General features: G+C 36.1%; 6 protein-coding genes across 9 annotated transcripts in view; 2 read left to right on the plus strand and 4 right to left on the minus strand.

Annotated features, from left to right (window-relative positions):
• LOC129576464 (uncharacterized) overlaps window positions 1-17,350 on the plus strand; it is a 28,626-nt gene that overhangs the window by 7,203 nt on the left and 4,073 nt on the right. The window lies entirely within an intron of this gene.
• LOC129576456 (transcription factor grauzone-like) lies at window positions 50-2,728 on the minus strand. The gene is made up of 8 exons (XM_055461631.1): window positions 2,464-2,728; window positions 2,165-2,393; window positions 1,882-2,094; window positions 1,299-1,821; window positions 1,156-1,233; window positions 869-1,069; window positions 409-787; window positions 50-344 (listed from the first exon to the last, which is right to left on the minus strand). Exons 1-8 carry the CDS (start codon window positions 2,587-2,589, stop codon window positions 141-143), a joined length of 1,953 nt encoding a protein of 650 aa, XP_055317606.1. The 5' UTR covers window positions 2,590-2,728; the 3' UTR covers window positions 50-140.
• On the minus strand, window positions 2,826-5,591 carry LOC129576457 (transcription factor grauzone-like). The gene is made up of 9 exons (XM_055461632.1): window positions 5,318-5,591; window positions 5,019-5,247; window positions 4,727-4,939; window positions 4,134-4,656; window positions 3,991-4,068; window positions 3,708-3,908; window positions 3,254-3,632; window positions 3,160-3,189; window positions 2,826-3,096 (listed from the first exon to the last, which is right to left on the minus strand). Exons 1-9 carry the CDS (start codon window positions 5,441-5,443, stop codon window positions 2,950-2,952), a joined length of 1,926 nt encoding a protein of 641 aa, XP_055317607.1. The 5' UTR covers window positions 5,444-5,591; the 3' UTR covers window positions 2,826-2,949.
• On the minus strand, window positions 5,671-8,124 carry LOC129576463 (zinc finger protein 28-like). The gene is made up of 6 exons (XM_055461641.1): window positions 7,847-8,124; window positions 7,548-7,776; window positions 6,775-7,486; window positions 6,494-6,697; window positions 6,032-6,410; window positions 5,671-5,967 (listed from the first exon to the last, which is right to left on the minus strand). The coding sequence occupies exons 1-6, from the start codon at window positions 7,970-7,972 to the stop codon at window positions 5,791-5,793; spliced, it is 1,827 nt and encodes a 608-aa protein (XP_055317616.1). The 5' UTR covers window positions 7,973-8,124; the 3' UTR covers window positions 5,671-5,790.
• Window positions 8,357-13,655, minus strand: LOC129576460 (zinc finger protein 665-like). Of its 4 annotated transcripts, none has more exons than XM_055461638.1 (7): window positions 13,440-13,655; window positions 13,251-13,373; window positions 12,999-13,182; window positions 12,851-12,928; window positions 12,339-12,758; window positions 11,675-12,254; window positions 8,357-8,759 (listed from the first exon to the last, which is right to left on the minus strand). In XM_055461638.1, the coding sequence occupies exons 1-7, from the start codon at window positions 13,501-13,503 to the stop codon at window positions 8,589-8,591; spliced, it is 1,620 nt and encodes a 539-aa protein (XP_055317613.1). In that variant the 5' UTR covers window positions 13,504-13,655; the 3' UTR covers window positions 8,357-8,588. The 4 variants fall into 4 exon arrangements, with proteins under 4 accessions (XP_055317613.1, XP_055317611.1, XP_055317614.1 ...); XM_055461639.1 differs by lacking the exon at window positions 8,357-8,759 and adding an exon at window positions 11,186-11,582 and having other exon boundaries at window positions 12,339-12,740; XM_055461637.1 differs by lacking the exon at window positions 8,357-8,759 and adding an exon at window positions 11,186-11,582.
• LOC129576462 (uncharacterized) lies at window positions 14,090-16,591 on the plus strand. The gene is made up of 2 exons (XM_055461640.1): window positions 14,090-14,236; window positions 14,348-16,591. Exon 2 carries the CDS (start codon window positions 14,534-14,536, stop codon window positions 16,298-16,300), a length of 1,767 nt encoding a protein of 588 aa, XP_055317615.1. The 5' UTR covers window positions 14,090-14,236; window positions 14,348-14,533; the 3' UTR covers window positions 16,301-16,591.

Consider the following 17,350-nt stretch of genomic DNA (forward strand, 5'->3'; position numbering starts at 1 on the left):
CCAAACCTTCTGTTGATATTACCACCGGTTCAATTGAAACTCCAACAAATTATTTGCGAATGAAATACAAGTTTTTATTCAAAATTATTCTGTCCAATTATTGGCTAAATACTCTGCGTTTAATTTTAAGAAATAATCTATTACATTTTCTGTGTATTTTGAATTGATTTTTGTTGTACATTGGCTGTAGGATCTCTTTGTAATTTTCTTGCTTCACTTAATTGTTTGAGCTCCTGTGGATGATCTCGGCTCTGATGTGTGCGTCGGGAACCGTACACTGTGAACACTTTTGAACAAAATTGACACGGATACAAATTCTCTCTTGTGTGGCTTTCTTCGTGAATCTGCAAATAAAACATGATTAATGTCATCGCTTCATCGTTAAAATGATCAATTCGATAAAAGTACCTTCAATTTCCAGCCATTCTGGAATGTTTTGTCACAGAATTTGCATTTGTGTTTGTGTTCACGGTGATATTTCCGAATGTGTCCCAATAAAGCAACTTTATTCGGAAGCACCAACTTGCAATGTTCACATGTCTGTGGTCCACTCGTGTGAATTTGCTTATGATAAAACTCACCACTTTTGGTCGCTATCCACTCGCCACAGTGCGCACACTGGGTTCTTTCGATCAATCGTTCGGATTTATCGATGTGTTGAAGCTTATGCTTTTCAAGAGAAAAATTTCTATAAAAACTCTTGCCGCATATTTCGCATGTGCCAACGATTTTTTTCTCTCGATGTGCCGCATACATATGCATTTTCAACAATGACTCTATTTGGAACCTAATTGCATCATCAAACGAAAAAAAAAAATATTCATAAAAAAGGGAATTTCTTTGATAAGAAATGAGATAAATACGCTACCGTTTAGAACATATTTCACACTCAAGTTTTGCCTCAACGAACTTATGTTTGGTGAACATGTGTCGCACCATTTGTTCTTTATCACGACACGCTTTGTTACAGTAGTCACAGATAAAGGATCTGCTCTTGGTCAAATAATGTCGATGCTTATGTTTGGCTAGCTTCATTCGTGTCGCAAAAGTTTTACCGCATATATCACACCTGGAATAAAATAGAGAGCCAAACATTTTTATGTCCATTCATTCGCTAAAGCAACAGCAAAAATGGTTGAATTGAAATGAAATTACTTGAAAACTTCTGGTTCCAAATGACTTTTGATATGGTCTCTGACAGAACATCGTTCTCTTAATTTCGTGTTACAACACCTAAAAATGAATGTAAATCAATGAATCAGATGTTACAGAATAGAGAAGAATGCCATTTGACCCACTTTATATATCCCTTATCTTCATTATGAACTTCTTTATAGTGCTCACGCGCCTCATAATATCCACGGAATACGGTTTCACAGAAATCACACTTCATATCAAAGTGTTCGACCATGAAATTTATATAGTCGACATCTTCCTCTTCATCGTTCTCTACGTGCACCTTCCTATGTAATAATAGACTTTGTCTCGAGTTAAATGATTTCGAACAAATTTTGCATGACAGGCTTGTCTCTTTAGGAATTTTCGGTTTTGGTGTTTTTGGTTCGAAGTGTTTTTTTATATGGTCCATCACTTGGCTGGGATAAAATAACTTGGCTGCGCAACATTTGATGTAACCATTTGGATTATTGTGCTTTTTGGGATAATGTTCTCGGGCTTCACGAAGATTTTTGAATACTGTCGGACACAATTCACAGTTCATTTTCAGTAGATCCTTGTGTTCAGCACAAAATTGATCAAACTTTTTATTTTTTTTCGCTTTGGTTTGCCTTACAGCTTTTCTGGGTTTTATCGGTTCCTTCGCTGCAAATAATTCACACTCGTTATAATCAACATTCCAAATAAATCATTTTCATTACTTACGTGGCGTCTTATTTGCCGGCAAATTTTTTGGCGGTAAATCAGTTGATGGTAGATCATTTGGTGGCAACTTGGCTTCTCTATCTACACTGCACTTATAGTCCGAATCATTTTTATCGGTTATATTTCCGTTATTCTCATCGTCGCTTTGGTCATCTGAGTCAAATGTGCTTCCAACATAGTCCATTTGATCATTATCATTCGAAATTGAATCCTCTGTAACATTGAAAATAAGATTAAAAAAAAAAACAACTCTATTTTACCCTTGCATTGCTTTTGTACATACCCAAGTTCGGTTCTGGTTTGACCGGGCCAACCTCCAAATGTGCTTCTTCGACAAAAATGGATTCCTGATGGCTTTGCCACAGTTCACTCTCACCCGGTTCAAATTTTATGGGTGGATTTAGAAGTGATTCTTGAACTGTTTTCGACTTTTGATACAGTTCATGGAAAGCATCGGTGGTTTGCCAGCACTTTTGGCATACGAGATTAGGTAATGGATCCAGCTCACTAATCTATTTTATGAAACACGATTTTTGGTCATGAAACTTAATCCTGACAATAAACGTAAATCATTTTGTTTACCTCGCAGTCGAAATATTTACTGATGATTTCGCATAGCTTCATTTCAATACCAATGTCACTGAATATGTTCAGGTGTTCGTCGGTGTTTGCGGACATACACAAACGGCAACATTGCTCACGATTCATTTTGAATTATCGTTTTCTTATATCTTGAACAATCGAAACTTTTTATTATAACTTTTAGAAAATTTAGATTAGTCCTTTGGCTTTTGTTTACATCGACAACATTTGTTTTTGAATGTTTGCTTGACATTTCAATTGTCAAAGTGCAATAGTGCTGTCAGATGTTTTGTTTGGTATTACCTTCTGTAGATACTATCGATGACCGGATTCATCAGATGTATAAAAAAAACTGGCGTATATTCAATCTTAATTAAAGTTGTTTTTCATTCTTTCTTAGATTAATATAATTAAGCCTTAAACATTGAATTTATGTAAGAATAAAAAATTATTCAGCTTTTCTCAAGGAAAAACAGTGCAAAACCATTATTTGTCTTTGCTTTCTGTAGGAATTCCCTTTAATTTTCTCATTTCTCTTAAACGTTCTCTCTCTTGTGGATGATCACGGCCCATGTGTGTAGAAAGTGAAGTTGACACCGAAAATGTTTTATCACAAAATTTGCAGGAATAAACCTATATATAAGATGGAAATTGTAAAATGAATTCAGTCTGAGATTAGATGGTGGAAATAAATACCCGGTGTCTTGTGTGGCTTTCTTCATGTTTCTGTAAATAGAAAGTAATCGATGACATTGCTTGATCATTAAAATGTTAAATTTGATGAAAGTACCTTCAATGTTGAGGTGATTGGGAATGTTTTACCACAGAAGCTACATTTGTACTTGTGCTCACGATGGTAATGTCGAATGTGTGTCAAATAAGAAGGTCTATTCGGAAGTTCTAATTGACAATGTTCACATTTTTGCGGTCCACTTGTGTGAATCTGCTTATGATAAAATACTCCACTTTTTGTTGCAATCCATTCGCCACAAATTTCACACTGTCTCCTTTCGAACAATCGTTCGGATTTATCGATGTGTTGAAGCTTATGCTTTTCAAGATGATAGTTTGTATAAAAACTCTTTCCGCATATTTCGCATGTGCCAACGCATTTCTTCTCCCGATGTACCGCATATATATGATTTTTCAACAATATCGGTATTTGGAACCTGATTACATGATAAAAAACAATTATTCATAAAAAAGGGCATTTCTTTGATAGGTAATAAAATAAATACGCGTACTTCTTATGACAAATTTTACATTCGAATTTCTTCTCAGTGAATACATGTTTGGCGAACATGTGCTTCTTTAATTGATCTTTATCTCGACAGGGCTTTTTGCAGTAATCGCATACAAAGGATCTGCTCTTGGTCAAATAATGTCGATGCTTATGTTTGGCCAACTTCATTTGTGTCGTAAAACTTTTGACGCATATATCACATCTGGAACAAAATAGAGAGCCAAACATTTGTATTTCCATTCATTCAATACAGCGACAAAATATGGTTGAATTGAAAGAATTACTTGAAAACTTCGGGTTCTAGATGACTTTTGATGTGATCTCTCACAGTATATCTTGCTCTTAGCTTTGTATTACAACACCTAAAAATGAATGTAAATCAATGAATCAGACGAAGCAGAATTTTAAAAAATACCATTTAACCCACTTTATATAACCCCTATTTTCGTTATGAGCTTCTTTATAGTGCTCACGCGCCTCATAAAATCCACGAAAAACGGTTTCACAAAAATCACACTTCATATCAAAGTGTTCGGCAATGAATTTCAAATATTCCACATCTTCCGCTTCATCGTTCTCTTCGTGCACATTCATATGAAATGATAGACTTCGTTTCGAGGTGAATGCTTTCAAACAAATGCTACATGACATGTTTTTTATACGACGAATTCTTGGCTTCGGTGTTTTTGGTTCGATGTGGTTTTTTATGTGGTCCATCACATTACTGGGATAGAATAACTTGGCTGCACAACATTTGATGTAACCATTTGGATTATTGTGCTTTTTGGCATAATGTTTTCGAGCTTCTTGCAGATTTTTGAATACTGTCGGGCAAAGGTCACAATCCATTTTAAGTCGATGTTTGTGCTCGGATAAAAATTCGTCAAATTTCCTATCTCTCTCCGCTTTATCTCGCCTCATAGCTTTTCTGGTCTTTTTCGGCTTCTTTGCTACAAATATTTCACACTCGTTTAAATTATTAAATTTAAACATTCAAAATAAATCATTTTCATTACTTACGTGGCGTCTTGCTTAGCGGCAACTTTTTTAGTGATAAATCAGTTGATGGTAGATCATTTGGTGACAATTTGGTCTCTTGATCTTCACTGTACTTGTAGTCTGGATCATATTTATCGGTTATATTTCCGTTATCCTCATCGTCGCTTTGGTCATCCGAGTCAAATGTGCTTCCAACATAGTCCATTTGATCATTATCATTCGAAAGTGAATCCTCTGTAACATTGAAAATAAGATTTAAAAAAAAAACAACTCTATTTTACCCTAGTCATTTTTGCATTGCTTTTGTACATACCTAAGTTCAGTTCTGGTTTGATCGGGCCAACCTCCAATTGTACTTCTTCGACAAAGTTGGTTTCCTGATGGCTGTTCCACAGTTCGCTCTCTGCCGGTTCTACTTTAATCGGTGCATTTAGAAATGATTCTTGAACTGTTTTAGACTTTTGATACAGCTCATGGAAGGCATCTGTGGTTTGCCAGCACGTTTGACACACGAGATTCGGTAACGCATCCAGCTCACTGACCTATTTCATCACACATGATTTTTGTCCGTGAAACTTAATCCTAACAATGAACGTAAATCAATTTGTTTACCTCGCACTTGAAATGTTCGCCAATGATTTCGCCCAGCTTCATTTCGATTCCGATGTCACTGAATATGTTCAGGTGTTCGTCAGTGTTTGGGGACATACACAAACGGCAACATTGCTCACGATTCATTTTGAATTATCGTTTTCTTATTTCTTGAACAATCGAAACATTTAATTATAATTTTCGAAAGATAAATTCAGATTAGTTCCTTGACATTTGTTTAGATCGACAACTTTTGTTTTTGAATGTTTACTTGACACTTTAAATGTCAAAGTGCAATAGTGTTGTCAGATGCTTTGTTTGGTATTACCTCCTGTGACTACTATCAAAGACCAGTTTTATAAAAACTTGTAGAATTTTCAGCAAATAATTTGGGTTTTTATTCATTCTTTCGTTTTCAATGAATTATGATTAAATTTCAATTTTTAATTTACAGAAGTGATCTTATTTTATCCCAACTTGGTATACATAACCAATTATTGGTCTTTATTTGCTGCCGGAAATCTCTTCATTTTCCTCATTTCTTTCAACAGTTTCCTTTGTTCCGGATGATATCGGCCCATATGTGAAGACAGAGAAATTCTCAATGAAAACGTTTTGTCACAGTAGAGACACGGATATACCCTATGTCTAGTATGCGATTCTTCGTGTGCCTAAAAATATTGGAAAATAGATAAAGATTGATCTTTTGATTTTGATTTAATGCGATTAAATTACCCTCAATAATGAGGCGGTCGTGAATGCTTTGTCACAGTAGTTGCATTTGAACTTGTTTTCACGGTGATATCTCCGAATGTGTCCCAATAAAGAAACTCGATTCGGAAATTCCAATTGGCAATGTTCACATTTTTGTGGTCCACTCGTGTGAATTTGCTGGTGATAAAACACTCCGCTTTTGGTGGCAATCCACTCACCACAATGTTGACACTTCGTTCCTTCCACCAATCGTTCGGATTTGTCGAGATGTTGAAGCTTATGCTTTTCAAGATGATAGTTGGTAAAAAACGACTTGCCACATATTTCGCATGTGTGATTTCGTTTCTTTTCTCGATGTGCCGCATAAATGTGCCTCGTTAGCAACTTTAGTAAGTGAAACCTAATATTATCGAACAATCAAGATTTTTTTTTTTTTAATTTCAATAAAATTTCTATTGGATTGAGGGCAATAGAGATACATACTTTTTATCGCAAATATCACATGCGAATTTTCGCTCCAGATCCTCCATATGCTTATTAAATATATGTCGTGTTATTGCTAATTTATCCCTGCAGGGCTTTTGACAGTAATCGCAAATAAATGATTTGTTCATAGTCATTCGATGCTGTCTTTTATGTCGAGTTATTGATTTTTGGGTTGTGAACACTTTGGGACACATATCACATCTGCAAAAATTAACGATTTTCTAATTAATTTATGTCTTCTTTGTGGTCTATGCTGAAAATGATTGAATTAAAATTACTTGAAAGTCTCTGGCGTTTTGATGACTGAGTGAGATTTAACGTGATGTTTGAGCGTAAAAAATCGTTTAACTTTATATTTACAACTCTTGCATTTGATGTAACCATTGTCATCACCGTGAGATTCTTTGTAGTGTCGCTGAGCATCGTGGAATGTGCTAAACATGGTATCGCATTGATCACAATTCAGGTCAAAGTTTTCTTTTAGGAATTTCATAAACTCTTCATCGCTGGTTTCATTTCTTTCCTCGTGTAGATTCATGTGCTTCTTCAAAGCATAATTTGAGCCCAATAATTTGAAGCATAACCTGCACTGCTTTTTATTGCGACTACGACGCTGATGCTTTCTTAGATGTCTCACCACTTGATATGGATACTTGAGTCTAAAACTACAACATTTGATGTAACCGTTTGGATTCTGGTGCTTCTTGGTATAGTGTTTTCGCGCCTCTTCTAGCGTTTCGAATGTCGTTGGACACGATTCGCAATTCATGTTAAAGTGATGTTTGTGCTCAGCAAATAGCTTATCGTACTGTACGTGCTCTCTGTCTTTCATTTTTATGCCTTTTTTCTTGTTGCTTGATATACTATCCCATTTACTAGTCGGTGACTTTTCCTTGGTTTCTTTGTCGTTTTTCTCTTCAATTTTTTCATCCGAGTCATTTGTATTGTCGCTGTAATCCCTTGCATCAGTGTTGCTAGAGTTTGATTCATCTGAAATTTTGAAGCTTGAATCAATTTTTTTTTTAATGCATCGATTCTACAGCTAGTTTACCTTGATTTATTTCGAGTTTAATTGAGCCAACCTCCAATTGTAGTTCTTCGACAAAGTTGGTTTCCTGATGGCTGTGCCACGGTTCACTTTCATCTGGTTCTAGTTTTATCGTTGAATTAAGAAATGATTCTTGAACTGTTTTCGACTTTTGATACAGTTCATGGAAGTTATCTGTGGTTTGCCAGCACGTTTGACACACAAGATTCGGCAATGGATCCAGCTCACCGATCTATTTGATAAAATATTAGTTTTGTTTGTGAAAGTTAATCTTGACAATGAACGTAAATCATTTTGTTTACCTCGCACTTGAAATGTTCGCTGATGATTTCACCCAGCTTCATTTCGATTCCAATGTCACTGAATATGTTCAGGTGTTCGTCGGTGTTTGGGGACATACACAAACGGCAACATTGCTCCCGATTCATTCTGAATTATCGTTTTATCATAACCTGAAAAACAGCAAAATTTTATTTCTACTTTTAGAATATAAAATTGGATTATTCCCCCGAGTAAACAATTCGTTTACTTCGACAACTTTTGGTTTTGAACCCAATTACTTGACAATATGACTGTCAATGCAATAGTGTTGTCAGATGGTTTGTTTGGTAGTACCTTTTGTTGGTATTATCGAAGGTCGGTTCAATTGAAAATTGAACAATTTATTTATTTCTCAAAAATTTTCAATTTTCAATAAGAAAATGCTGGTTCATCGTTGAAGACACGCTTCACAGGAACTTTAGCAAATTCCAGGTACCGAACCCATTGTGTGAGAAGCATAATACATAAATTAAATCCGAAATAACAAATAATTTTAAAACAAAAACCATTTTTTATTTCAAAGTAATCAATAAAAAAAAATTGGTACATAAATTCAAAATTCAAAATTGCAACAAATTTGTTATTTGATTTAATTTGGCCAAATTCAATATCAAGTTCTTCTTTTTTAATTTAAAAATGAGGATTTTATCTTAAACTCGTCTTGAACTTCTTTAAAAATGTGAACGAATAAAAACTGAAAGAGTGTTCGAATAGAGAAGTAGATTAAGATGGAGTGAGCTGTAGCATTTTTCTCATTTTATTTCTTTCCTTCTGTTCTTCGGGGTGGCTGCGTCGCATATGTGTCTTCCTGGAACTCAACACAGTGAATGTCTTCGAACAATTTGCGACGAAACACGGGTAAATGTTTTGACGTGTATGAGTATCTTCGTGCTCCTGTGATTGAGATTGGAGGGCGGGAAATATGAATAAAAGAAATTGTAATTGGTTGTTTTGGAAAGAATTGTATGAAATCTGAGATACGCACTCTTAATTTCGATCCAATTTCAAATGTTTTATCACAGTATCTGCATCTATGCTTGGGCTCACGATGGTATTTGCGAATGTGTGCCATCAGAGCAAATTTATGTGGAAATTCCGCGTGACATTGATCGCACTTTTGAACCGCGCTATTATGAATTATACCATGGTAATAAATTCCACTTCTTGACAGCCACTCGCCGCAGTGTTTGCACTGTTTTCGTTGCGCCAAACGCTCGGATTTGTCCTCATGCAATAGCATATGCTTGTCAAAATTGCCTTTAACATCGAATGATTTTCCACAAATCTCGCATGTGTGTTCTCGTTTCTTTTCTCGATGTGCCGCATAAATGTGCCTCTCTAACAGCTCCAGTATGTGGAACCTAGTGTCAAATAATCAAAATTTTTATACAAATTTCAATCAACAATTTTTTTCGTTTGGATTTAATGTACGGACAATAGAGATGCATACTTTTTATCGCAAATATCGCATGCGAATTTTCGCTCCAGATCCTCCATATGTATATTAAATATGTGTCGTGTTATTGCGAATTTATCTCTGCAGGGCTTTTCACAGTAATGGCAAATAAATGATTTGTTCATAGTCAATCGATGCGCTCTTTGGTGTAGGGATATTGCTCTTTTGGTTGTGAACACTTTGGGACACATATCACATCTGCAAAAATTAACGATTTTCCAATCAATATGTGTCTTCTTTATGGTCTATGCTGAAAATGATTGAATTAAAATTACTTGAAAGTCTCTGGCGCTTTGATTGAGTGAGATTCAACGTGATGTTTGAGCATGGAAAATTGTTTTACTTTAATTTTACAACTCTTGCACTTGAAGTAACCATTGTCATTACCATGAGATTCTTTGTAGTGTTGCTGAGCATGGTTAAATGAGCTAAACATGGTATCGCATTGATCACAATTCAGGTCAAAGTTTTCTTTTAGGAATTTCATGAACTCTTCATCGCTGGTTTCATTTCTTTCCTCGTGTAGGTTCATGTGCTTCTTCAAAGCATAATTTGAGCCCAATAATTTGAAGCATAACCTGCACTGCTTTTTATTGCGACTACGACGCTGATGCTTTCTTAGATGTCTCACCACTTGATATGGATACTTGAGTCTAAAACTACAACATTTGATGTAACCGTTTGGATTCTGGTGTTTCTTGGCATAGTGTTTTCGCGCCTCTTCTAGCGTTTTGAATGTCATTGGACACGATTCGCAATTCATGTTAAATTGATGTTTGTGCTCAGCAAATAGCTTATCGTACTGTACGTGCTCTCTGTCTCTCATTTTTATGCCTTTTTTCTTGTTGCTTGAAATACTATCCCATTTACTAGTCGGTGACTTTTCCTTAGTTTCTTTGTCGTTTTTCTCTTCAATAATTTCATCCGAATCGTTCGTATGGTCGCTGTAATCCCCTGCATCAGTGTCGCTAGAGTTTGATTCGTCTGGAATTTCGAAGTTTAGATCACAATATTTTTTCATCGATTTTACAGCTAGTTTACCTTGATTTGTTTCGAGTTTAATTGGGCCAATCACAAATTGTGGTTCTTCGATGAAAATGGTTTCCTGATGGCTGTGCCACAGTTCGCTCTCATTCGGTTCTACTTTAATCGATGATTTTAGAAATGATTCTTGAACTGTTTTCGACTTTTGATACAGTTCATGGAAGTTGTCTGTAGTTTTCCAGCACGCTTGACACACGAAATTCGGCAATGGATCCAGCTCACTGACCTATTTGATGAAGCATGAATTTGGTCCATGAAACTCAATCTTAACAATGAATGCAATTTAGTTCTTTACCGCGCATTCGAAATGTTCGCTGATGATTTCACTCAGTTTCATTTTTGTTCCAATGTCACTGAATATGTTCAGGTGTTCTTCGGTGTTTGTGGACATACACAAACGGCAACATTGCTCCCGATCCATTCTGAATTATCGCTTTATCATTATCTGAACAACAGCAAAATTTAATTTTAACTTTTAGAAAATATACTTGGATTATTCCATTGAGACATCAGTACTTTCGACAACATTTGGTTTTGAACCCAATTACTTGACAATATGACTGTCAATGCAATAGTGTTGTCAGATGGTTTGTTTGGTAGTACCTTTTGTTGGTATTATTGAAGGCCGATTCAATTGAAAATTGTACAATTTATTTATTTCTGAATAATTTTCAATTTTTAATGAGAAAATGCTGGTTTATTGTTGAAGACACGCTTCACAGGAACTTTAGCAAATTCTAGGTACCGAACTCATTGTGTGAGAAGCATGATACACTAATTGAAATTATATTAAATTAGAAACAACAAATAAACCATTATATTTATCGTAAAACATAACACATTTTTTATTTAAAAAAAAAACAATGAACAATTCACTGGTATCTAAATTCGAATTTCTAACAAATCTTCGATTTAATTTTACAAATATCAGTATTGAGTTCTTCTTTTTTAATTTAAAAATGTGAATTTTATCTTAAACTCGTCTTGAGCTTCTTTAAAAATGTGAACGGATAAAAACTGAAAGAGTGTTCGAATAGAGAAGTAGATTAAGATGGAGTGAGCTGTAGCATTTTTCTCATTTTATTTCTTTCCTTCTGTTCTTCGGGGTGGTTGCGTCGCATGTGTGTCTGCCTTGAACTCAACACAGTGAATGTCTTCGAACAATTTGCGACGAAACACGGGTAAATGTTCTGGCGTGTATGACTGTCTTCGTGCTCCTGTGATTGAGATTGGAGGGCGGGAAATATGAATAAAAGAAATTGGTAATTGGTTATTTTATAAAGAAATGTATGAAATCTGAGATACGCACTCTTAATTTCGAGCCAATTTCAAATGTTTTGCCACAGTGGTTGCATCTATGCTTGGGCTCACGATGGTATTTGCGAATGTGTGCCATCAAAGCTAGTTTATGTGGTAATTCTGTGGGACATTGATTGCACTTTTGAACTCCGCTATTATGAATTATATCATGGTAATAAATTCCGCTTTTCGTCATCAGCCACTCGCCACAGTGCGAACACTGTTTTCGTTGCGCTAAACGCTCGGATTTATCCGTATGCAATAGCATATGCTTGTCAAAATTGGCTTTTATTTCGAATGATTTTCCACATATTTCACAAGTGACATTCGCCTTTTTCTCACGATGCACCGAATAGTAATGGTTGCGCAATAACGACATCAACTGGAATCTTTTATGGCATGTTTCGCACTCGAATTTTGGTTTAGACTTAACGTGCGTATTGAACAAATGACGTGTTATAGTTTCTTTGTTTGCGAAATGTTTACCGCAATAATCACAAATGAATGGCATCATAGTTGCCTGTTTGTGTCGCCGTTTGTGCAGATAAAATCGCTTTCGATCGGCATACATTTTATCACACAATTCACATCTGCAATGATTGATAAATTTTAATTTTGAAAAATGATATCAAAAAGTAGATAAAAAAGAAAGAATGGAATCTGACTGCACATACTTGAAAACCTTTGGGTTTAAATGTTGCGAATTAATGTGGTCAATCACCAGCCAGAATTCGTTTAATTTCATTGAACAGCATTTTATATAGCCTTTTTTCACATTATGCAAGTCTCTATAATGACGCCTCGCGTCATGGAAAGTGGTAAACACTACATCGCATTGGTCGCAATTCATATCAAAGTTATCAGCAATAAATGTTCGATAGTGTTCATCGTCTGTCTGCTGTCCTGTCGTATGCCATTCCAAATGTTTCTTCAAGTAGATCTTCGATGTGAACGCCTTTTTGCAAATATCACAAATGACCATTTCTCTTTCGCCATTCGGATTGTTGGCATCATGTTGTTTCATGTGTGCCTTGAGCACGTGAAAAGCAATGTACACCTTTCCACATTCATGACATCTGAAAATCCATAAGCACCTTTAGAAGATTCATTTGTTATTTCAGAATCTTTTTAATCATGATTAAAACCCTAAGAAAAATTTAAATTCGGCTAAAAGAGTTAATCTCACTTGAATTTATCCGGGTCCAAATGCCGATACAGATGCTTTACCACTTTGCAACGATAGATCAATTTGACATTGCAGCACCTGCAAATCGATTTCAAAGCATTTTAGTGCAAATGTTCTGTATTTCAATGGTGTTTCAATGTGCAAGCACTTTATATAGCCACGAGGATTGTTGTGATCGCTGGCATAATGGCTTCGAGCCTCGTCTAACGAGTCAAACATCTTTGGACATGCATCGCACGTCATATCGAAACGATGCTTATTCTCCGAAAACAACTTCTCAAACTCCATTGTCTTCTTTTGTGTGGTTGACGTTTGATAAGGCTCGACTTTTCCTGAAATTTTCGTTCAAATTTAAAAGAAAAAACTCCAAAATTTTCTATTTCCAGATTGATTCACGTACCTTTTGTTTTCCGATTGTCATATTTCAAGTCCATGCTATTCTTCGTGACTCCATTTTGAATTTTCACGTCGCTTATCTCACATGAATCATGGTTAGTCATTTGAGCCTCAAGTGAATCCTCTTCTACATCACAGAAATCAAACTTAATTAAAATTTGGATTCGAAACGGAATGAAAAATAAAAACTCACCGAAATTCGGTTCAATTTTGATTAAACTGACACCCTGTGAATCTTCATCGAATGTTTGCTCCATTGTGTCGCACGAATCACTTTCAAATTTTAGCAATGACAATCGGCAAAATTTCGCTCCACTGTTCTGGCTTTTTGATACAATTCATGAAAGGCTTCGGTTATGGTCCAATATATTTCACACACAAAATTCGGCAACAAATCCGTTTCACTGATCTAAATCGAGAAAGTTAGAGAGGAAGGAAAATTCAACAATTTTTATAAAACTTTCGAAATGATATGAATTCGTGTGTACTTTGCTTTTAAAGTGTTCGTTGATGATATCGCGCATTTTATGCTCGATGCCGATCTCACTGAAGATGTTCGTTAAATCGTCGTTATTTAAAGAGCACAGCCGACACGAGTCGTTGTTCGCTATCATCCTGAGATGCTCAAATTACACCGTCGATTATAATTATAGCCTGAAGTGCTTTAATCGAAACAGAAAAATTGCATTCACATTTGTTTGTTATAAAAAGAAAAACAATGAACGAAGAGAGCGAAAGTAATACTAATACTGGCTTGTGTACGGCTATGTCTATTATTACTTTTTGTTTGACAGCTAAGAAGTGTCAAAATTCGGTTTGTGTCAAATATTGTGTGTACTTATAATTTATACATTTGACAAAGTATTCTCCATTAGCTTAAGAAGGAAATTTCAATTTTTTTCTCTCCCTCTCTCTCTCTCGCCTCTTCAATTAGTCTTCGAAGCGTCATACGATTCATATTCAAAGAGGCGAACAAACTAAATCATAAATGTAATTAGCTTCGTTTTATTTAAGCATTCAGTCATTGTAAATTAAGTGTTTTGAAGTTATTTCATTTCTTCTCTTCTTTTTTTTTTGAATATTACTGTGGGCAACGTCAAGCCGATGCAAGTTAGCTGCTTCGTTATGTCATTTGCTTCGTGTTCCATTGGTTTAGTGCTCGTATGAAATTCGGCCATAAACAATCACGTCAGGCAGTCGGCCTTAAAACCATAGAAATTCAATTGAAATTTTAAAAGTCAGTTAAGGAAAAAAAAGAAGACAAGAAATTCTTGGGCAAAATTAATTATGGAGAAGCCAAGTGGTGAACCAAGTGAAGATTTGGTGCCCGAAAATGAAACAAATACTGAGTCGGGCACACAAAGTCATGAACAACAAAATGGTACGGCCGATACGGTTGAACCTGAACCCGAAGCCGAACCATCAAAGCCAAGCGATAGTGAAAATTGTAATCCGGATAAAATGCCCGATGAGCTGAAGGATATTTTCTTGGTGGATGCCATCGGCGATACATTGTACAGTAAACGCTTTGTGCTGCAAACGCTGCTCAATCTCAATAAAGTGGAAAGTAAACTGAGCGAAGAGTTTGAAAAGGATTTGTGTACATTGTGGGACATGACCATTGAAAAGGATGTGATTAAATTGTTGCTGGAGCATAATGTGTTGGAAATATTTTCCAGTTTAATTCAAATGAGCGAAGATCAGCGTTTGGTGGAAATTTTACTCGGTATCATTGGTAATATGTGCTCAATATCACAAACGCGCGAAGCATTATGCCAACAGCCCGATGTTATGATACCGATCATCGATTTGATTTCATGTTCGGACTCATTGATTTTGGTGCAATTGATGCGTTTATTTCATACGTGCCTGGTGTTTGAAAATAGTGGCGATGAGTATATTTGGTTTCAGCATTTCCGTTGTGCCGATCAATTTGTTGATCGATTCGCATTTTTATTGTCCAATTCAATGAGCACATCCCTTTTGGTGCATGCATACGAAGCGCTCAATGCAATCTGTACGAAATTTGCGATCATTGAAATTCAACCAGAAATCACCGATTCAAGTGGATTCCGGGATGTATTTGTGAAACCAGTATTAGTGTCTGGTGTGATTGAAGCATTCAAACAAATGCTACCGCATGCAGATATGCCGCGTATGCCGACCACCACCACCACCACCATCACCATCACCACCAACGATAAGAGCATCAATGGCAACGGTGGTGAACATTCTCAGGTAAACAATAGTCAAATCATCGATGACGATATTGCGGCACCGACAAAACGAACACAACGCATCATGAATCTATTCCTCGACATAAATGTCATTCTGTCACAGTATGATACCATATCACGGAAATGCTATGAACCATTCATTCCACAGTTGATGGAGTGCATTTCAAAGTGTTTACAACCGCTGTGTCAACCCGTTTATTTGCTACCATTGTCATCAAACGAACAGATTCTCATCGAAAATGTAAACGAATTAATTCAAACGCTGGACGATCCATTCGATGCAAAATGTTTCCAGAAAATGATCACAATTTGGTCGTTAATCGATCAGCATCTGTTAAAATTGTCGAAAAAACAAAACGAACCGAAAAGCGAATGGGATGACGATGATGATGATGATGGCGGAGATGATGATGAAGAGGAAGTTAGCGGCATCGATGTTAATATGACCATTTTGGAATACATTACACGAACCAGTAAGAATGCAACACAGGAACAAATTGAAATTGCGGTGAAAAATATCAAACAAGATGTGATTGAATCGTTATGCAAAGCACTGAGTCCTGGCAGCGGTGAGGATGATATTCGGGCATGCATCAATAAATTCAAAGATGCCGCAAGATCTCTGTGGAAAATTGAAATCACCATAAATGAAGAGGAATTTGGGCCGAGAAGTGTCAGTGATATCGACGACGATGACGACGTAGACGACGAAGGTGGCAATGATACCGTAGAAAATGGAAAAATCGAAGAGAATTTTGAAAATGGGAAAAACGAACAGAGCAATTCAAAACACGAGGAAACGACCCCAGTCGAATGAGCATCCGATCAATCACCACATTTTATAAGCACACACACACATACAACATGTTTTTTTCTGTACAAATGATTCAATTAAGTTTAACTAAGCATTTTTTTTTCTCACTCTCTTTGTTTTGTAATTTAACATTTAAATTAAAGAAAAAAAAATTGTATTTGACCATTTTATAGGAGTAATTTTGTTATGGACATAGAAAAGAAAAAAAAAACCAATATCTACTATGAATAATTAATTAGTATGTTTGAAAGCTATAGAAGAAAAAGGCAAAATAAAAATTTATTTTCTAAACTATTTGTCCCGTTGGTGTTTATATTATCAAAATGGGTTCCCTTATCGAAATGTTATGATATAGATTTGTTCATGGTATGGTATATACCGATAATAATGTAAGAGTCTCTCGCATGAGTGCCCCTAGTTTAGGACGACACTTCAGTGTATGTGCACGACACCAAGCACAAGGATAACAAGACAACGCCGTACAAATGATGGATAACTGCCGAGTTCTTGCTGTGTGTTGTCGTCGTTTCTGAAGAGCCAAAAAATTCCCGCTTACAACAACAACACACACACTCTCTCTCTCTCTCTCTCTCTCTCCCTCCCTCTCTCTCTCTCTCTCTCTCTCTCTCTCTCTCTCTTTCTCTCTCTCTCTGAACGATAATGACAGCCATTCAGACTAGGAATCTTATGTCAATATAGAAAAGAATTTCACTTTGTCAGAAGGATAGAGGTAGAGTATATATAGTGGAAAATTATCATTGGTTCGATAAATGGGAAGCGACAGCTGCATGTGCGACAAAAGGCGAAAGACAGAGTACGACGAGGCAAAAGCAATAACATTTTGGTTGGTTCAACATACTGGACAAAGTTATTGAAGCAAAATCAGCAAGGGTGCGATACTGTATATGTGCAGCAGTAGCAAATGAACGTATACATGATTCATTGAGTCGAAGGAACGAAAGGTTCGGTACAATGTGGATTTTCACGGTTTCTCTCTCTGTATGTGCTGCTGTCGTTGCCGTTGCCGTTGTTGTTGTAATACACATAGCGACG

The sequence above is a fragment of the Sitodiplosis mosellana genome, unplaced genomic scaffold (assembly GCF_009176505.1).
Source record: "Sitodiplosis mosellana isolate CC-2019 unplaced genomic scaffold, AAFC_SMos_1.0 Smas_scaffold_6191, whole genome shotgun sequence".
Lineage (NCBI taxonomy): Eukaryota > Metazoa > Arthropoda > Insecta > Diptera > Cecidomyiidae > Sitodiplosis > Sitodiplosis mosellana.